The sequence below is a fragment of the Colletotrichum chrysophilum genome, assembly GCF_026319265.1.
Source record: "Colletotrichum chrysophilum strain AFK26 chromosome Unknown scaffold_21, whole genome shotgun sequence".
In the NCBI taxonomy this organism is placed as follows: Eukaryota; Fungi; Ascomycota; class Sordariomycetes; order Glomerellales; family Glomerellaceae; genus Colletotrichum; species Colletotrichum chrysophilum.
In genome coordinates, this window is record NW_026517308.1 from 305,116 (window position 1) to 326,277 (window position 21,162).

General features: G+C 56.7%; 4 protein-coding genes across 4 annotated transcripts; 2 read left to right on the forward strand and 2 right to left on the reverse strand.

The window, feature by feature from the left end:
* Positions 1-3,573: 3,573 nt before the first annotated feature.
* On the forward strand, positions 3,574-5,978 carry COL26b_003723 (uncharacterized protein; the record flags this gene model as incomplete). The annotated part of the gene is made up of 2 exons (XM_053176615.1): positions 3,574-3,998; positions 4,058-5,978. 2 exons carry the CDS (start codon positions 3,574-3,576, stop codon positions 5,976-5,978), a joined length of 2,346 nt encoding a protein of 781 aa, XP_053039474.1.
* Positions 5,979-9,679: 3,701 nt separating this feature from the next.
* On the reverse strand, positions 9,680-11,047 carry COL26b_003724 (uncharacterized protein; the record flags this gene model as incomplete). Its single annotated transcript, XM_053176616.1, has 5 exons — positions 9,680-9,963; positions 10,031-10,188; positions 10,255-10,384; positions 10,440-10,861; positions 10,965-11,047. 5 exons carry the CDS (start codon positions 11,045-11,047, stop codon positions 9,680-9,682), a joined length of 1,077 nt encoding a protein of 358 aa, XP_053039475.1.
* An 812-nt stretch (positions 11,048-11,859) lies between these two features.
* On the reverse strand, positions 11,860-13,533 carry COL26b_003725 (uncharacterized protein; the record flags this gene model as incomplete). Its single annotated transcript, XM_053176617.1, has 2 exons — positions 11,860-13,000; positions 13,064-13,533. 2 exons carry the CDS (start codon positions 13,531-13,533, stop codon positions 11,860-11,862), a joined length of 1,611 nt encoding a protein of 536 aa, XP_053039476.1.
* A 2,791-nt stretch (positions 13,534-16,324) lies between these two features.
* Positions 16,325-17,965, forward strand: COL26b_003726 (uncharacterized protein; the record flags this gene model as incomplete). The annotated part of the gene is made up of 4 exons (XM_053176618.1): positions 16,325-16,842; positions 16,914-17,264; positions 17,365-17,761; positions 17,831-17,965. The coding sequence occupies 4 exons, from the start codon at positions 16,325-16,327 to the stop codon at positions 17,963-17,965; spliced, it is 1,401 nt and encodes a 466-aa protein (XP_053039477.1).
* Positions 17,966-21,162: the final 3,197 nt, after the last annotated feature.

Consider the following 21,162-nt stretch of genomic DNA (forward strand, 5'->3'; position numbering starts at 1 on the left):
CACCGTTCTTCGTCTCTGCCCTTGGCCTTGTCTTGCCTCCCATCCCCATCCTCCCCAGCACGCACTCTGAGCAGAGAGATCCCATCCATCTCCCCGTCCCTCCTCCCCCCAGACCCCAAACCTTTTCGTCTTCCCGCTCTCAACTCCCGCCCGAGGCTGTCTACCAATTTCAGCTGACAGACGATGTCATCGCACGATACCCCCGCTGTCAACTCGCCCGGCTGTCGGCACTGACGTCAGTACCCAGCTAAGCGTTTGCTATCCCAGCTTTGACCTTGCAAAGCCATTCAACTCGACGCCCAAAAGAATTCAGTTTCGGGGAAACTTAGTCACTTTACTGGTGACGTGATCTTGTTTATATCGGCTCACGCGGGCGCCAAAACCGTCCGCTAGCATGGCGCAGATTGAGTGCATCCATTTCCTTAACTTCGGAAATACCATCGTGCTACACTATACTATACTCTGGAGGCCTGGAGTCTGGACTTGACCCCCCAAGGCTGATGCCGTCGTGGACTCCCCTGGCTCGCGGGTTAAAAGGTTACCCGATGGGGGTTGTCCATCTCACGACGAACGCCTCGCTAAGCAGGGGCTCGGTTGACGGAGATAGATGCCACAGCGCCATCCATCGACGATGGCGTGCCCTAATCTCGACTAGCTCCGCCGGCGTTCCATTCGGTGTCCCGTCAATTAGCCGTCATGATGGTGCTAGGCTAAGCCGGAACACTTCAAATCGTCGTTGACGGCCAGGTGACACGCCGAAGTGACGGGCCTTCGGGGCGTACGCCTCTGGCCCTTGACATCTTGGGGCGCAAGCCAAATCGCCGGGGCTGAACCGCCGGCTTTCGCGAGGCGACGGCGGCCTCATGCCTTTACCTGGGGCGAATTGATTATGAATGGTGGCTCGGATCACTCTGAACTATCAGCCCCAGCACTACCACCTGGGCGTGCAATCTACCGTCAATGCTTCCGTTCCTTCGTCAAGGGCGCGCACGCAAAGGCCCTCTCGATACGGACGGGTAATACGTTTGCAGATTCAAAGGGTCCAGCGAACGGAAAGCCAAGATGGCACAGCACACCAGCCGGCTTGCCTACGGGATGAAACCTCTTCGAAGTACGGGTAATTGAGATTCACCTTCACACAAAAAAAGAAGCTTTGGTGCAAAAAAAGGGCGGCGAGCAAGAGAGATCAGATTGAACTTGGCGCGGCCCAGCAAACAAGTCACGCAGACCAGCAGCCACCATCTTCTCGCTCAGGTCCAAAGTAACCGGACGAAATAAGAAGCACGATTGAAGCAGACACCCGACTGGAAGTACGCCCGTCCTGCTTGAGCCCAAAGCTAAAGTGCCGGAAGGGCGTCTTTAACTGGGTGACAGAGTGTTCGGCTCACCGTCAGATGGCCTTCCGGTGGCGGGCCATTACGACGACGTGCCAAAATAAACACACGAAAAAGATGGGATTTTTTGATTCGGGCATAGAGAGAGGGCGAGAAGGTGGTGGCTCGACACGAGACGGGGACGCAACCATTCATCGCAAAACGGACCATGAACTTCCCCATTCGTCGCGATTGTCGAACTGCGGCGTGCGAACCACCAAACCCGAGCCGCAACAGGAACGGCCTCCAAAACAGTCCAGTCATACCACACGCGTGGCGCAGACGCAGACAGGACGGACGGGCAAGCTGCGAAAGATCCCAGGTCCCAGACAGTGGTGGGCTCTAGGTTGGCTCTACTAGACTCTAGTGCGAGTGTCGCGAGCCCAGAGTCCAGGTACACCCGACATTAGCGTGTTGTCTGTCCTGTCTGTCCAGAATCAATCCGCGAAGTGCAGAGTCTAACATAGTGCGCCCACTATGTGCGCGGGAGACGAGAGTCTCTCAGTTAGTGCCACTGCAAAGTATGCAGTAGTGGTAGGTAGAGAGTACAGTAGCACCCAAGAGTCTCGAGGGTCGCTTCATCAAAGGATGAGGCCAGCAGACGGAATGGAACGAACCAGGGCTGCAGCGATGAACCACGGCCGTCCCTGCGCCGGTTCTTCCCCCCTCCAACTCAGTCCAGCGAGTCCCAGAGCCCAGGGCCAACCTCTCTCTTCTTCTCTTTGGTGTCTTCAGTCTTTTCCCGTCTCCTTCTGTCCTAAGGCCCTTGACAAATCGCTCCAGTCTCGCAACGTGGGTTGAGCTTGGCATGAAACGTCGCCCAGCGCCGCAACGTCGACGGTTTCAGATGCACCAACTCCCGTGCGCTTAAACCACGTTCCTTGCATGTCGACACCTTAATCGCCGCCCCGATTCACGTACCACACGTCCCAGTTGCTAAAGAAAGCAACCGGTTACAACCACCTCCCCTGAATGCTACCCTGTCCGCCAGAGAGACGCAGCAGGGAGGGCAGAGGCAGTGTGGGCAGTCAGTTCTCTCTCTCTGGGCAGACTGGGCGTGAGCCTGATCTACCGTCTACGCATAAGCCAGCGCCCCACAGGGGACGCGCAACCTCTTCTCATCTTCTCGAGTCTCTCTTCCTCTTTCCGCTACCAGCGAGCCGCTGATCCCATGCGCTCTGATACAGCTTCGCGAAAGCCTGTATTGCCTGTGCTTGCACGCATCACATCACATCACATCACATCACATCACTCCCACCCGCCCAGCTGGTTGGTGTCCGGCTATGACGGGCCCCCGAAGATCCAAGGCGAGAATTCCCCAGAATTTTCTCCCACCTAATCTCGGATTTCGGGACGGGACGGCAGGCCCGGCAAGGGCCCAATACCACCAAGAATTAACCAAGGCCTCGTATCGTCTCAGTCATCACTCAAGCGAGAGAGAAAGAGGGGGCCATGCTAACTTCAACATCGAACGGGGGGAGGCGGGCTAGGCTCAACTCCTGCAATGCCAATACGGGAAAGGCTGCCAAGGTACGTTCAATCCAAACGATACGATGATAGGCTTGGTAGCTGGGGGTGGAAGGGAAGGGATGGAAGAAGCACCATTAGCAGCTTGGCCCGCAACAAGTTGAGGCTCACTGTCCCCTGTCCCCCGGCATGGCAGCTCAAGGTCCGTCCTTGCTCGCTCCCCGCGACGTTGGGAGCTGAGACAGAATGGCGTGGGAATGGTGGACAGTCAAGTCAGAGCAAAAGAGGCAAAGAGGTTCGGCAGTCCCCGAACCCTGGACATCCCAACTAGCACATCCTCCTTGCACCCTCTGCTCTCCTCCTACTCCTCCTCCGCAGATCAGCCCGGCCAAACACCCCTGCGCTGCCGACTGGTCGGTCCCATCTGCTCGCTCTGTTGCATGATATGTATGTGGCTTGTGTCTTCTATACGTCCAACATGCGGTGCTGGGAGCTTGCTTGTTTGAAAAGTAAGGTCTGAGCCGGCGTCTGGACTGGGTTGGAAGGCAACGTCACTTGCACCGATATTTTCTCAGTGGTCCTTTCTTTATAGCATTAGCCTTTGCCATTCCCCTTCTTCTAGACTCCCTTTGCGTTCGATTTCTTCTAGCCAGGCCACAACTCCACCAGATGTTTTCGTGATACCCAGATACCCTAACGACCACCTCTCTTCACCTCTCTCTCTCCGACAATCATGGAGCGAGCACAGTCTCTCCTCACCAGCACCACCCGATCCATCAGCAGCACGCGATCCAGTACCCGCTCGTCCCGCTCGAATTCACTGTACTTGAACACACCAGGTCCGGAGAAGGGGGAGTTCTTCCTCCCCGCACCCACATCCACGACGATTCACCAACCGAAGATCCGGGTGCGGGCGATACTGGGGCACTGCCTCTACCGGAGGGTCGTGATATGGACGGTCACTGTCTCGCTGCTGCTCGGGCTCGCATATCTAAATACACCATTATACACGCGCGATGGCAAGGTTCTCGGCGATGACTACAGGATAGGCGGGCTCGGCGGGCTCGGCGGACAGCCGAACAAGCAGGGAACCGAAATCCCGAATGAGGAGATGCCAGAGATCGACAGCTCGATGCCGCCATGGCTCAAGTTCAAGCAGTGAGTGACAAAAATAGTGCTATGAGCTCTAAGACGAAATCCGACTAACACCACACAAGCCTTAACGGCTACTTCAACGGTCTCAAGTCGATCGTGCCGTTTGTCAACCACACCGCAGAGTACCCCAACGCTTCATTCCCCGCACCCGTAACCACGGTGCCCATTTACCATGACACCCCTCCCACTCCTACGCCTTACCTAGCAGCTCACCCAGATTTTGAGTCTCGCGAGTACCTCAAGGACCACCACGCCGTGAAGGAGTGCTTCATCGACGACGAGGACAAGATCCCCGTCCCGGATATCTGGGCTTACGACGGCGTCCCCCAGAACCAGCCCGATGCTGCCATCGGCTCCCACACCGTCCTCGGCCTGCGCAACGACATCTGCTTCGACCGCTTCGGACGCTACGGCCCCTACGGACTCGGCTACGACATCCGTGAGGGCGGCACCTCCCAGGGCCAGGACACCGAGCAAGAGGGCTCCGAGATCGTCTGGTCCAAGACAGGCAAGATTAACTACAGCCGCGTGGACTGGGGCTCCGCACAGGACCGCTGCGTCGAGCGCAACATTGCCCGCTTCCGCAACAGCACCAAGGACGCCGCCACCGCCTACGATACCGCCTACAGCGAGCCCGAAGCCGCCGGCGAAGACGGCCTCAAGAAGATCGACCGCATTGCTGTCGTCGTCCGCACCTACGTCGGCTTCGAGTGGACCCAGCACGCCATCATCAACTTCCGCGCCATGATCTCCGAGCTTTCCCTCAAGTCGGGCGGTGAGTACTCGTTGCACTTCCTGCTGCACGTCAAGGACAACGAGGCGCCCATCTGGTCCGACCCGTCCGTCGTCCAGAAGATCCTCGACGACAACGTGCCCACCGAGTTCCACTCCCTCTGCACCCTCTGGTCCGAGGCCGAGATGAAGCTCTACTACCCGGGCCACTTCGCCGACGCGCTCGAGAACCCCTCCAACGGCGACATCCACGGCGTCTACCGCTCCGCCCAGATGCCCCTCCAGGTCTTCGCCCTCCAGCACCCCGAGTACACCCACTTCTGGAACTGGGAGATGGACATGCGCTACATCGGCTCCTACTATGAGCTGCTCGACCGCCTCGGCGCCTGGGCCCGCGGTCAGTCCCGCACCCTCCTCTGGGAGCGCTCCTCAAAGTACTACATCCCCGCCGTCCACGGCTCCTGGGACGAGTTCGCCACCACCGTCGAGCGCGAGCTCAACGCCTCCGGCCGCCGCGCCATCCTCGGCCCCCAGATCTTCCCCGGCCGCATGTCCCTCAAGTCGGAAGAGGCCGGCATCTCCGTCATGCCCGCCAACTGCGCCCGCGGCGGCGACCCCGCCGAGTGCGGCGTCGGCGAGGACGCCGACCTCATCACGCTCAACCCGCTCTTCGACGCCGACGAGTCCGGCTGGGTCTTCGCCAAGGACGTCACCGGCTACGAGATGGTCTTCGCGCCGCCCCCGCGCCGCTGCTCCATCGTCACCGCCTCCCGCCTCAGCCGCCGCCTCCTCGCCGCAATGCACGAGGAGATGTGGCGCATGCACCACAGCATGTTCTCCGAGATGTTCCCGGCCTCCATGGCCCTGCACCACGGCTTCAAGGCCGCCTACGCGCCGCACCCCGTCTACCTCGACCGCGCGTGGTACCCCTTCGACACCATCGAGAAGGCCTTCAACGGCGGCCGTGACGGCACCACCGGCGGCCACGGGTCGCCGTTCGACCTCAAGAACGAGCACAACCACAAGGGCACCAGCTGGTACTACAACTCCGAGTTCGCGGGCCTGCTGTGGCGTCGCTGGCTGGGCTACGGCCAGATGGACGGCCGCGGCACCAACGGCGGCCGCGCGAACGAGGGCACGCTGCGCGGCGGCATGCAGGAGGAGTCGCACAAAGACAGCTCAGGCCGTTTGTGTATGCGCAGCATGCTGGTGCACCCGATCAAGTGGGAGAACCCGGTCGAGAGAAGCTAAAACAAGCCTTTTCTCCTAGACAAGACGGTGTTGTTCATTTCTTTTCTTTTCGAAGCTACATACTGCATGCATATGGGGGTGAAGAAGAAACAGGGTATTTCGTGGCAAGGTCCAACAGACGAACGAACCACACAGCAAGAAGCGATTCTGTCTCGAAGTTTTCACACACACACAACAAACCTGTCGACCAAAGTTTGTTTCTCGACATGTCATGTTCTCTACTCTATTCCTTTTTAACTTGCATTTACATATCTAGAGTGTACATATCTACACGACAGCACGGATTGGAGGTTATACCAGCCGGGATCACGGTTCTCAAAGCATTTGTTTGATTTTACAACAGTTCGGGGTTCGGGAACACAGAGAAACGCGGGAAGGGCCACACAACCGCGCAGGGCGCGCGGGAAACACACATTTGGGAAATAGCTGCGAAACGCGATCACTTCTGTACATAGAGCGGGACTTTTCTAACACACAAAATCTCTTTTATGAAGAAAAAACTTCTCATATCTCCTCGACGCACAAACATTACTCAAGACGAGGGGCAGGAAAATGGGATTCAGGATCGGGGAAACCTTGTGGCGGCGTTTATGGGCGAAGAGGGGTGAATCTACCAAGATGGGATTCCTTGGCTTTTGTTTTCTTTATGGTTTTGTTCTAGCCTCAATGTTATCTTGTTACTTAGCGGTAAAGCCAAATGTCAGAGACATATTACGAACAGCAGAGACGCCAGATCGGATTGTTAACAGGTGACCTGACGATGACTGATATTAACAACGGCCAATATGGCGATATTTTGGCGTTATTCGGCCGATGTCGTGATTCGAGGAATTGAGAAACACCGGGCTTCACAAAAATAACTGCACAACATTTCAGACAATGACAGCCGCGGGAGGCACCGCATATGGCCAAGGCTTTTTTTTTTCCTCCCTCCGGCATTTGAGGTGTTCGTCGGATCGCAGATGCCACCACCCCGAGGGCGTACAGTGTCCGACTCGGACGCAACTCTCTGTCTCTCGCCGGCTGTTCTTCTCTCGCCTGCCAATTATCTACCCCTCATCAAGAACAATCATCCCACCGCCCACCAGGACACTAAGTCATGAAGCAGCAGCAACAGCTATGGCAGCTATCGCTCCACCTCCACATATCCCCTCCGCCGCCACCGCCGCCGCTGCAGGAACGGCCTTCCTCCCGTCTTCTCACATGGCAAGTGGGGGGGCGCAGCGTTGGGCGGGGACCAGTTTCACAGACGGCGCGCGAACGGCTAAACTCCGCCCAGGCGCGTCTTTTGTCCCGAAATAATCCAGAATCTGGGGGTGTAGTGGTGTGACGGGGGGAGGGGAGGGACAGATTCATACTTTTGTGTCGAGGGTGGTGTGAGATGGAACAGGGGTGGCCCCGGGTATACTTCCCGCGAAGAGGGCGATTTCAGCCGTTTTCTCGTGCGATGAGGGGAGTGAAGGCCGGGCCGAAAAAGGCAGCGGCGGCCGGGGGTTTTCTCTTAGCTGGTCAATTGCTCAGAAGACAGGACTGCATGGCTGCATGTGTGCATGTACGGTGGTATATGTGAAAGCTCCCGGCTATCGCGGCCCTTTGCCTGTGATGCGACTCCGGGGAAGGCGTGCCATAACACACGCCGTGGCATAAGTTGGAAGGAATGCATCGGCGGGTGTGGTCAGTAACGCGCGTTGCGGACAGAAGAGGAACGAAAGAGACTTTTTGAGGGGTTCTTGGCATGGGGTGGCCGGCGATGGCATGGATGGGACAGAAAACCTTTCTCTTTCTTCTCGACACCGTATTGGCGCGCGGGGGGGAGGGAAGAACGCAAGCCCGGAGTCTCCGGATGAACTTGACGGGGGACGACGAGACACGTAAAGAGGGTGGTGACTGGTCCAAAGGTTCGGATTCGGGATGAGGTAAGCTGGCATCTTGGAGACTGGGGGGGGGACATGCGTGTGTCAGGAAGGGGAGGGTATTGATTTATCTGGGGGTGGGATGTTGGACTGACGCATGTACCCTGCTCACACGGCACGACACACTTTGACAACCCTCTTCTCTGAAGCGGATGTGCTGTGAGGGGAATATTAACATTCATGCTTTCGGTTGGCTTGGCTGGACAGTCGGCCTTGTTTTACGGCAGAACATTGTCGTGTGTGCAATAGAGTTTTTCTTAATGGGCGCGATGGACACGAGAGGGAATAATAGGTAGGTTTTTTCGTGTGTGTGTCGTCGTTCATACCGGCGCACAAAACTTGAGTTTTGAAGATACAAGTGATATAGGTGTGGTGGCAGCAGCAGTCAGTGTTCTCACGTCAGAAATACCGGATTTCTTAATTCGTCCCAAAGATAGACAAGCTATTTTCGATGAACTCGTAGCCATTTATCGCCACTGTCTATCCGAAGTTGAGGATGGAGTGCCAAGTTTGATGGGGCTGAGGTGATTTTTTTGGTTGGATTGAGTTTTGGCTAGAGAGATACTATCTTTCTGACGTGCGATCTTGGCGAGAGAGATCTGGATGTTCGGATATTTCGGGAGTGGGAGCAGAACATCAGTAAGCATAACACGAGAGACGGGGTTTGAGTGTGATGGGATTCAGGGGAACTGGTGTAGATGAGACAGGCCAGGGACGAGGCGGCGCCCGGCGGAGTGGTAAGTTTGAGCGGGATGGCGGTGTCGATGTGACTTCAAGCACGGCGGAGGGCTGAGGGTGGTGATGCCGCGGCGAAGGGGCGATCGGCATCGGCGGGTGGGGGTTCGGCGCCGTGTGGGTCGGTCTTCCGGTCTTTTCGGCGGGCCGGCTGGTCCGGTCGTAAGTCTAGACCGGGTATAAAGGTCACATATCAGCGCTGCGACAGCTGAAAAAACTCTCAATAGTGAGTCGGTGATATCTTGGTGATATTTTGGAAACTAAAAAATGTTGCAAATGGCTGCAATGACACCTGGAAGTTCTGGGATGTATGCTTGCCCTCAACGAAGTTGCCGGGACTGGTATTTGTGAGTCTCGTCATTCTTAATGAGCAAACAGGCCCGAAAAGCCAACGATTCGCGATGGTATTCCTATCACACGTACATGTTTGACGAGTTGAATTCCTGTACAATTCCCCAGCGCAACATATTGCTCAGCCCAGAACCAGAGGAGCAAATCCCTTTGTTATATATGGGTCAATCTCCTCACATTCTAAGAATCTGAGAGGAGCAGGCAAATCACCTGCCTGGTCATCTTCGCATTAACCACATCCACTATTGTGATCTGGTGATCCTCCTCTGCTCTGAGATTCGAAGATGTAGAGAAAACCCTGAAAATACGCTTCCGTTTGTGCGATTATCGGTTATCATATCTCCACCATCTGTTGATACATCACGTATACCTCGATGATGGTAGTGGGAAAGCTAGCTTTCTTAATACCATGACGAAGCTCCCATACCACATTGACGGCATGGCTTACTTGAATCCCATCTAACCATTGCAGGCGGAATCGGGCTCCAATTTCATTGGATTGGCTCTTTAAAGATTTTGTGCAAGACCCAATACTTATTATAAATGAGTTTTTTGCCCAGTTTGATATTCTTAAATCTAAGAACCGTAGGGATCTCGAGCCCCGGAATGCTTAGTGTACGATGCTGATAACATCCCATGCTTCCTTCTTTCCCTCGTCATTAACACCCCACCAACTACCAAAAGCTGCACCCGAACTCCCACCTAACAACTCTCACTCAACCCACTCACAAAGCAAAACTCCCCATCCATCCCGCTGCCCACCTTGCTCGGCTCCTCGCCGGTATCATTCCCCTCAAACAAATCACAGCTCTTCCCCGCGCTCTGGCACGCGCCCGAAATCATGCACGTGTCCCCGTAGTTCGTGTTGATCCCGCACAGCACCCCGCCGTCGACGGCGACCACGTTCTCAATCTCCACGTTCCGCGGCCCGCCGTTGGCCTTGCAGTTGCCGCAGCTGCGCACGAGCTTACCATAGTCCTCGACGTCTGTTGCGCCGTAATTAGCATTTTCATCATTCTCGAAACGGGTTTTGCGAGGGAGGCTGAGACTTACAAAAGTCATTGATGGAGACCGTGCCGCGCCCGTTGAACTGCACCACCTTGTCCGCGGCGTGGAAGGCGCCGCCGCCGATGATGGAGGACGTGCCCGAGGTCTGCTTGAGGGTGATGGCGTCCTCGCAGACGTCGCTGTGCCAGACGTTGATGAGGGTGCTGTTCACGCACTCGTCAGCGCTCATGTGGTTTCTCTAATGGGGGAAAGAAGGAGGGGAGATGTACCAGGTTCCTTTGCAGTGAACGCCCTCCGCCTGCCCAGGTCCGAGGATGACGTTCGAGAGCGTCGCGCCGTCTTCGAGGATGAACATGGCGTCGTCCTCGCCCGTCTCGGTCTGTTCCTGGCACACACTCGCTAATTTGATATCAGCATATCAATCTGATGCTGCTGTCAAGAGGGCGCCACTCACGGTTCCGGTCGTACATCTTCATCCCGCCGTCAAAGGTCCCAGACACGGGGATCGCGGCATCAGTCTCCACGGTGCCCGAGGACTGAGGTAATGTCTTTGTTACTCCCGAAGGAGCGGCGATGATGGATGTCGCTTCCTTGGTGGCTGTGACCAATGTGGTTGACGGGGTAGGATCCTTTGATGCGGAAGGAGTGGGTTCAGCTGCTTCGGACGTTGGGATGGCTTCGACGACGGATGAGGCGGGGATATCCTCAATCACCGTGGGGACAGCAGTTGGTTCAACGGATGAGACCTCTGCTGTGGGCTCCGGGGCGGGGTTGGCACCGTTGTCGGCTTCATCGGCCATGCATTGGCTGTACCATTCGCTGTAGGGCACGCAGGTCGTGCCGGAGACACATGTTGTTGAGCCAGCCCAGCCTTCTCTAGGAGAATGGTCAGCGTTATGGACGATCGTCTTCTGAAGGGTATTCGTGTGCTATGTTTGTGATTCAAATAACGGAGAGGAGAGACGTAGGAAAAGCTTACCCGCCACACTGGCCGTACAGAGTGACATGGGAGACGGCGATGCCGCTCAGCGCCGTACAGAGGAGAATGATTTGAGTCTTCATACTTCCAACCAATGAATGAACGGGAACACAAAATGAATGTAGTATTGAATGGATGGAGACAGGATGACATATGGGAACAACCAGCAGGAGGAGAGCGGTTGAGGTGCATCATATATTCGGTTCCAATCATACCGTCGCGGCCTGACAGACGTTCAATTCCGCTCGGGATGCGCAGCCTGGGTTCATGGTGTCACAGACAAGAGCCTCACCTAAATCAAACCTCCCGTCCCGTTTGCTTGGAGCCTCCTTCCTGCTCATAACAAATGTTTGTGATTGCTCACGGGTACCTGCATACGACCGCACCATCACATCTCGAGTCCGAGTGCTCGTTACCCTAAGGGACTCTCGTCGTCTGATCTAGATTGGTTTGTGCACCCGTAGTGGAAACAGAACGACGCATTTGCTCATTTATACTAAGACTGCCCTTCAAGACCCCAGACCAAAGTAATCTGAAAGGGACGCAGGCGGTTTAAGCTTGTTTGCGAAGAAGCAAATCTTCCCTCGCTTCCACTGGCTGGATGTCAGCGACAGGGAGCGCATCCGTTTCATGACATGCGTCAAGGTGGCGTTGCAGCAGCTACCCGAAGACTCGGCGAGGAGCTGAAGCCTCCGTTCCGGTCCGGGAGGTGGTGGATGTTCTCGTCCGTCAATCTGTCCGGCGTTGGGCGCAAAAACATGCGACGACGAGCGAAATCATCCAAGACTTGAGGCACTGTACTCAATAATGGGTTTGATATTTCGATACCCCTACTCAACTCCACGGCGCCCACTTTCACGACAAGATTAAAAAGTTAACGGTTTAAATCCACAATTCACCAATCCTCCCCAGCAGACACTAGACTATCAAACCGGTTGCCCCGCCCGGTGACAAACTTCATCTCCTCATCCTCCACAAATTCATCCCCGCCCCTATTCGGAATCAAGTCCTCAATGGCCCAAGCAACCCTCTCCGCGCCGGACCGCGCCCCACCCAAGTTCCCCGCTCCGGGCCCCAGCCTCAGCGCCGCAAGCCGTCCCGTGACGAACAACGGCACCCCCTCCTTCCACATCAAATCGTCATTGATACACGGCATGCCCCCGTGCCCGTGGATCGGATACTCCCGCAACATGGTCTGCAGATACGGCAAACTCGCATAGTCCGTCTGCACGCCCGTCGCAAAGTAGATATAATCCACCGCCGGTATCTCCACAGGCGGCTCCGTTTTCACGTTCCACACCTTCCTCTCCTCGTCGAACCGCGCCTCCGCAAGCTTCGTGTTCGTGCACAGCTCCAAGCTCCCCCGTGCGATGTGTTGCTTCAGCCGCTTGTGGTACGGCGGCGTGATGCTCCCGCCGCCGCGGGCGCTCTGGATCTGCGCCAGCCGCTCCTCGTCCGAGTCCGCGCTCCAGAAGTACGCCTGCTCCACGTTGCGGAACTTGCCCATCCACGCGAGGTCCACGTCGAACGGCTTCACGCGCAGCGGGCCGCGCATCAGGTGCCACACCTTCGTGACTCCCCGCCGGAGCGCGAGGTCCGACAGCTGCGCGGACGTGAGCCCGCCGCCGACGACGAGGACGTTGCTGGTGCGCCGGGCCGCGATCTTGGCCTGCACGACGGGGTCGGGGAACTTTTGGATCTGCATGCTGTGGCAGGTCTGCGGCGGCGGTCTGGAGGGGTCGGAGTTGAGGCCGAGGACGGGCGGGATGGTGGGCGCGTTGGCGGGGCCGACGGCGAGGACGACGGACTTTGCGTAGTGGATTGTCTTGTCGGTGTGCACGGCGAAGAGGTTCGCGTCTGGGGAGACGTGCTTGATGACGCGGTACTCGATGTCCTGGACCTTCTCGTTCTGGATCAGGCCCTCGCGCAGGCCGTAGCGATCGACGATGCAGTCGCAGTGGTTGGCGAAGAGGTTCGTGGGCGGGGTGAAGTAGTCTTTGCGGTCTCGCTCGTCGACCTCGACGACGGCGTGTTGTCTGGCACCAGTTGGGTTAGCAAACTGTCCTCGTGGCGTTAAGGGTATAACTGGGGCAACTCACTTTGGATTCCTCGACTTCACCCTCGCCTTGCGCAGGTGCTTGCTAATCTCCTTGCCAACACAGGCCCTCAGCTCGAGCAGCTCGCCCTCCTGGTTCCGCTCGTGGGCCCTCGCGAGAAGCGAGTCGCGGTCCATCGGATCGATATGGAAGAACATGGGGCTGCGCAGGTGCGTGATGTCGAACGTCTTGAAGAGGCGGTTCCACTTGTTGAGCCACTCGTCGCCCGTGGCGTCGAGGACGAGTGTAGAATAACGCTGGAACTGAGCCGGGGTGCGCTTCTCGATGATGGCGCCGTTGCGGCGGTTCTTGAGCGGCATGCGGCGGCCGTATTTGCGGATCCAGTGGTACCGCTGGTGCTCCTCGTCCGTGAAGAGGGCGGAGGGGGAGTGCTCGCAGAGGCGGGAGGCGACGGCGAGACCGCAGGGGCCGGCGCCGATTATGACCACGTCGTGGACGAATTGTTCCGTCATTTTTGGGATTTGGAGAGAAGGAGACAGAAGGAGAATTCGAGGTGTGCGTCTCGCGGGGTGAAGGAGGAACTAGACAGAAGACGGCTGGTAGTCACGGGGGCAGAAGGAGTTTTGATACCATTGCTACCAGAACCCGATTCCACGACCTGCCGGAGTCGGGTAGTCACAGGAGAGAACGAGATCTTGCGGAATCTACCTTGATGGCCAGCGGCGTATGAATGTGAGGTAGGCCAATGAAAGACATTGCAGATAGTGGTGATCCCTGTCTTGGTGTTTCTGGTTGCTCCATCGTGGTTGGGGACCTTGATGGGCAGGGTCTGGATGGAGCTGACGAGGCAATGACTCTGGCTTGAATCAGTCAAACGTGACATTCTCTTGATAGAAGAAAACAGTGATCTTGAAAGATGTGAATCAGATGATTTGGTGACACATTGATGAATATTGCAATAGTTTCAATTTTTTGTTGTCTAAAATCTCTTGCCTTAAAAGTAAACAACATGAGGAAGGGGTAGTTGTCACTAAATTTGGCAATGACATCTGAACGATATGTCAAACAAAGAAAATTAGCCGTCACAATCCAAGCGAAAACCAACTGGTTTCCTTCAATGCCATTGTCATACTTGCAACTTGATGATTGCCGGTTCCGGCCTCATCGGCGACCACCCGGGATCCACCCCGTCCGCCGACTGGCCCACACCACCGTCTCCGCGTCGCACTCCGACATTCTGACCGCCGACCCGGCAGCCCTTGACCGGCCGCCTCACCTGCCGTCCGTAGTCGAAAATGGCAGTCGACTCATGCATGGCGTCACATCCCAGCGGAAGCATCCCCAGTGGGTCAGCCGCATTGACCGGCCAAAATTTGATTTGATGCATGCCCTTCGCATTGCTTCCCTTGTCATATCCAAAGACAGACGAAAGTCAAAAAAAAGCCGCAACTTCGATGAGTTTCGATGCAGAGGCCATCACAGGCAAAGCGCCCGCCGCAGGTATTCCAACGTCGCAATGCCAGAATTGAGGTTCAGGCCGATGCGCTGCGAAGGCCGATCGACGTCACCTGACATGTCACGCTGCCATCTCCGACAAAAACGATGGATCGAAGGTCCCGGAGTTGAACCGTGTCTGTTCTCTGTCTTGCCCACGTGTCATCCTTCTGCCATCATTTCCTGCCATTTTGCTGCTGCCCAGTTGGAGAGACCGACGAATGCCAAGGGCGAGCTTTGCGGGTACGTACCGTTTGGAGAAGCAGGAATCCACTTCCTCCCCAACAGAACTGTGAAATCTCGAACCATCCCTGCCGGGCAGAAATGACCCGCACACCTTGTAAGTACTTTTTTCGGTATTTTAGCTTTATTTCTTTTCGGTTCTGTGCACCGGCGGCAGCTCAGCCAAAGCAGACGACACTATTGGCCCAGCTAGAGCAAAGCCACCGACGGCGGGCCCCCAACCGACGTAATTGTGCAGTGCATCCGACGGGGTGCTCTCTGCTCAAGCCACAGTCGGATGACGCCACTGTCTTGCACAAACGCTGGAGGCAATTATTACGCATGTGCAAGGCGCGAGCTTGACGAGTCCTGCTGTTTGTACAAGCTGTCCGCCTCCTCCTCGGAGTGCTTCTGTTGTCCGTCGGGATAACGGATGGATACTTGTACGAATACAGAGAACACAGCAGGCAAGTTGTAACCGAGAGGCCACCGGTGCAGTTTCCGAGAGTTGCAATGAGAGAAAGAAAAAAGAAAGAGGAGCAGGGGACAGGCATGTCGCTCCTGCGCGCAATGCAATTTGTGAACGTGTATGGACAAAATCTCGATGGACATCGTGGCATTTTCCCACTCGTGACACGCGACTTGCGAACCCAGTTGACAGACGGTCCAACAACACACTATTCCTTCTCCATTGGCACTCGGGTGACAGCAATTGCAGCTTCACAACCGCGATTAACGACCGTCAGCTGTCAACTCGCCTTTAACCCAACTTCAAACTCCCGACGAACTCCTCCGTGGTCCGCATCCCGCCGACCGGAGTAGACGCTCCCCCACTAGCTGCAGGTCTAACACAAAGGTAGTCCATTATCCGTATCATATGCGCAATCTTGCTGCGTAGGTAGCTGTGCTCTGCTGCTCTACTGCTCTGTTTTGCTTTACCTTGTCTTTGCTGTCACATCCGTCCGGCCAAAACTCGCAATCAGCCGAGCACACTTTATTCCGACTGGACTACCTTAGACCTTCCAACCAACCATTCACGGCTCTGGCTGGACCTACCCGTTCCAATAACGCGGCGCGCAAAAAGTGTAAACCTCTCAGAAGCCGTCGTTAGTATTCTACCCTCTTCCGTCCAATTGCCCTTCTTTCTCCGAAACCCAGGCCCAGACCTACCTAAGCTCTTTTTTTCCCTACCCTCCCCCTTCCCTGTGCTTTCGCTCTCCAATTGCACCCTCTCGTCAAAAAAAGTCCATCGTCATCAGCCATCACCCCTCCTAACTAAAACCAAGGCACAGCAGTCCAGCAACCACCACCCACGCCCGCAAGCAATCCTCCCACGCGGGATACGCCAGACGAAAACCCTTCCTACATACGACATACTACTGCCGATCAATCAAGCAACACAGTCCGCCCCCCCTTAGCTGCGGCCCGCTACCTTACCTAACCAAACGGCCGACTCCACGCCCTCACCACCAACTACCTCATCCACGGCCGGCAGACCGCTTCCAACTTCCAACTCCATCCCGTCCAACATCTCGAGCAACCCTCAAAACCCTTTCGGTCCCCCCACCACCACCAACACCGCCCAAGATGTCATCACCCTCGAGCTCCTCAGTAGCAGGCAAACGCAAGCGCCCCTCAACGACAGCCTCCATGCCCCAACCAGACCTCCAAGCTTCCTCCCGCGATGCCTCCGGCGAAGAGGGCGACAGCACCGCCCCGGAAACCGGCCGCCTGACCTCGACCTCCTCCCACCGCAAGTCCGACTCCACCGCCTCCGCCTCCGCCGGCCACCCGTCTAAGCGACAACGCGCCAACTCGGAGCGCTCCGTCCACGAGAACAACAATGGCTCCTCCGCCCCCGCGGCGCAAGACCACACCCTCGACCCCGGCGAGCCCAGCGACACCACCGAGGCGAGCGTCGACATCGCCGAGCGCGTCGGCCGCAAGAAGAAGACCGTCTCGATCAAGGAGACCCCCGAGGACTCCATGCCCCCTCCCCCCATCGGCAAGCTCACCCACCCCGTGGGCTACAGGACGAACGACCCCCCTGCCGGACGTCCCGTGAGAGTATACGCCGACGGAGTGTTCGATCTCTTCCATCTCGGGTCTGTGTTCCCAGCCTCTATCCCTCCCTCCCGAAACAGAGTCACGTGCTAATACTGCGACCGCAAAACAGCCACATGCGCCAGCTCGAACAAGCGAAAAAGGCCTTCCCGGACACCTACCTCATCGTCGGTGTGGCCGGCGACGTCGACACACACAAGCGCAAGGGTCTGACTGTTCTCTCGGGCCGCGAGCGCGCCGAGACCATCCGTCACTGCAAATGGGTCGACGAGGTCATCGAGGACTGCCCTTGGATCGTCACCCCGGACTTCCTCGAGGCCCACAAGATCGACTACGTCGCCCACGACGACATTCCCTACGGCGCCGACGAGGGCGACGACATCTACAGGCCCATCAAGGAGGCCGGCAAGTTCCTGGTCACGCAGAGAACCGAGGGCGTCAGCACGACTGGTATCATCACCAAGTAGGTTCCTTTCCCTCCCGAAACGGGCACATTGCAAGCTTCGTGTTCCAAGCCCCCATCACCCAAAGAAGCGCAGAAACTGACCTCACACTCTCCCCAGGATCGTCCGCGACTACGAAAAGTACATTGCCCGCCAGTTCAAGCGCGGCACCCCCCGCCAGGAACTCAACGTCAGCTGGCTCAAGAAGAACGAGCTCGACCTCAAGCGCCACGTCCAGGAGCTGCGCGATAACATCCGCACAAACTGGTCCACCACCGGCCAGGAGCTCTCCCGCGAGCTGCGCCAGTACTGGCCCGCCTCCCGGCCCCAGTCCCCCGCCCCCGCCGCCCGCACCTCGTACATCCAGAACGGCGACCTCAACGCCGCCGCCGCCGGCAACCGCTCCAAGCTCAGCGTCGACATCCCGCCCACCACCCCGGGCGGCACCCCCGCGCCCACGTCGAACGACTTTATCACGGGATACGCGCTGGGTCTCGTCGGCGGTGTCCGCTCATGGGTAAGTCTTTTGCTCGGGAGTGATGTGACACGATGTGACACGGGCAAAGTGTGCTAACCAGGATCGCAGATGACAAAGTCCAGGAGAGAGCAGGACAGCCCCTCCCGCCGCAACAGCGACGACGAGTCCGAGTCCGACGGCAAGAGCCCTCGCGGCCGCGTCGTCCCCCAGCAGCCCACCGCCGCCACCGCGGGCGCCTCATAATCAATAATCCTCTTCTGATCTGTCCCGCTCTCCCCCTTCGAACCGTCATGACATCTACCCAACTCTCTCTCCTCCTTTCTTCTACTAATTACTTCATGGCATGATGATGATGGGTCTCCTTACTCGGGAAAGGGTGGCAGGAGGAAAGGGAACCTTGGAACAACACACGAAAAAGGAAGGTGACGCCGAGGTTTTCCAAGCAGAACACAAAAAGAAGTGAAGGGAGATTCCCCACGAAACACGTATTGGGCGGTTCCGGTCGTAAACGCTCTTGTATCCATTAACCTGTCTCCCTTGGTTTCCTGCTTCTTCTTATGAAGGCGTTTTTTTTTGTTGCGTAGTGTAACTGTCCGTCTTCGGGGACCTTTGCTCGCTTTACATTGACGAGTTGGTTCACGTTGCTTGTTTTCCTGTACTGCAATAGAATCGTTTCTACTGAGATCACATGACCTATGTCTTCCTCACCGCGAACCAAAATTGAGCTTGTCGAGTTAGTGAAAAGGAGCAGGCGGGCGCCCTCGGATTGGCTTTGTCATTTGCAAACAGACAAACGGCATATGAGCTTCGAAACCAGTGTCAAGTCATTTCGGACTCGGCTTCCGGCTCGTACTCGCCAGTTTGGAGAATTGCACCTCACAGATGGGACGAAATAAAGAAATGACGCCCGGAGCTCGAGGTAGGAGAGCTCCGACCTCGTCAACCGGGATGAACCTGGCATCTCTGAAGAAATTTGGAGTTGGTGCAGGAACTGCTGCGCATACAGATACGCACTCAATTACTCCTTCCCGCGTGCGGGCGAGGCCCGTCACGGTGACCCGAGGTGGTGCAGAGAGAGACAGCTGTTGGTGCGGCGTGACGACCGTTTAGACTTTTGCTCTTCCTTCTTTGGCGCGCGTAACCCACCACCCCTCCTGGCACGGCCGCGGCTGCGGCCCCCAAAACACGGGGTATTTCGACTTTTCAGCTTTTAAGCGCGGGGGAGCCTGGAGGGGGTTTATCACACTGCGCTGTCGGCCGACTATGATGGCAACGACGACGATGAGGAGGGGGATGTAAATGTTGGTGTTTCCTGCTGGGTCTCTGACGTGGCAGAGATGAGGGGTGTGCGCGTGATTGCGTGCGGTCTGGACGCAGTGTTGGGAATGGTATGTTGGTTTGAGGTGTGATCGGGGCCCCGTCCCTATCACCAACGATGGGACCCCCAAATGTTGGTTGTTTCAACTTTGTGGGTTGACAGCTTCATGGCTAATGAGTAGGGACGGCCACAGTTCAGCTCGCGACGAGCTCTCCATCTTTCCATGAGTGGAGATATCGAACCACGGCCTGAAATCGTTGGAGCTGGGAGATGCTCGAAAGAAGCCTGGTGACCTCGCCACTTAATCACAGGTCATGAAATGTGATGCTCTATCGGGAGTAACAAGCTGGGTGCCTGGCCGGGCAACTTGCGATGGAACCTCGGCCAGAGAAACTGAAGCAGTACCGCCTGCATGTGGTCTGTTGACCTTGGAGGCTGTACAGCCTCGTCACGAGGCAGATATCAAGGCTTGCGTCTCTGGGCTCGCAGATCATGATCCCGTCGCGGGCAACCATGACGGACTGGTGATGTGAAGCTTGCCACCGAGCCTTGTCAAAACCCGGACGGAGTCCGAACGATCCCGTCAACCGGCCTAGGGGGTAGAAAGGCGAGGCACATCGAAAAGCCTGCCGAGATGCATGAATCAGATCCAGGCCGGGGGTCTCGATTGCGGCATGCTGTGTCCAGGCCCCGGATTATCGCGCCGCGCCGGGTGGCTGATTATTCCATGTTGGTGCCTGGGTTTGACAGACAAACCAACGTTGGCTTTGGTCTTTGTTCACCACGCCCCTTGACAAGGTCCCAAACCCCCTGAACAGTGTGCCTTGTCAACTGGTCTGATGGTAGGATAGGTTGGATACCTGCGGCCACGGGTATGCGCCTATACTGACGACACTGGCGAACGATGGGCTGTGTGATGTGTTGGTTAGGGCGTACTTGTCAAACGGGCGCAAATCACTCCCACTCCACCGCACCTTCCAAAAGTTCTCTTCCCCATGTCGAAGTACCGATTCATCGAAATCATACGGTGATTTGCCGTAGAATGTATGGTTCTAGACCCTTCGCTGTGACTTACCGGCGAAATCACCTTCCCAGCCGCAACGAAGCGGGCGTCCACTGCGTGAGTAGCCATCTCCGCGAGGATTCTTTATTTTCGAACACGAGATTCAACATTGATGTCTTTGTTCAGCTCCCCGTTGGGGTCTGTTTCAAGCTTGCGGCGTCGAAGAAGGTCATGTCAGTCCTGCTCTGCCAGGCACATCCCATCACAGACATTTTGCATTGCCGCTTTCGGGAAGGTCTTTCGCGGCCCCATGATCCGATCTGCTAGCCGCCGCTGGACAGCTGAGATTGACGAACTGGGCGGAGAACTGGTCCAGGCAGCAAACACCAGCCGTTGAAGCTCGGGAAAGGAACCGCACCATGGGTTCTGCAGGTACAGACTCAGCTGAGACCAAACACGAGATGTGGTGCATACGGCTCGGCCGACGAGGAGGAAGAGACATGATAGAGGCCGTGCTGCTACCATAGACACGCTGCGTCTATTCACGATGAGAGTCGGGTGCGCTAATTTTGGCGCCAGACGCCGCTGGCCGTTGAGCGTGATTCAAGCTTAACTTGACCGAATGTGCAGTTCCCGCCATCGCTTGATGGTTGACATGTTCGGAATAGGCAGGGCATGTCTTAGTCCTGCGAACTAGCCGCCCATGGTGGGTATGGGGGGCTGAGTATGCGGCAATGATGAGATGTGGGCGACGGGAAGGCTGAGTCTTGATCCTTTAGCCGGGAGGGAGTGCGGATATCCAGAGCCGCGAGCAGCAAGCCGCATCGCGTGCTACCCCACGCAAAGAAGCGCCTTGGCTTGAGTGAATCTGTAGACCGAGGCACCGCCCCCAAGATTCAAGTGGAGTGCATCTTGCAAAGTGCGAGCCATCGAATATTTTGGTGGTTTGTGGGAGAAGACGATACCAGAGTCGTCCGACGGCTGAGTAAGGCAAGGATCCGCAGCAGCAGGCGTCATTGGTGGAAAGACGGTGATGGTTGGTTCCCGGCCATGTGCTGAGCATGCTCAGCGTGCCTTAGTCCCAAGCAGGAACGCGAGGGAACAGACGTTTCGGGCCGC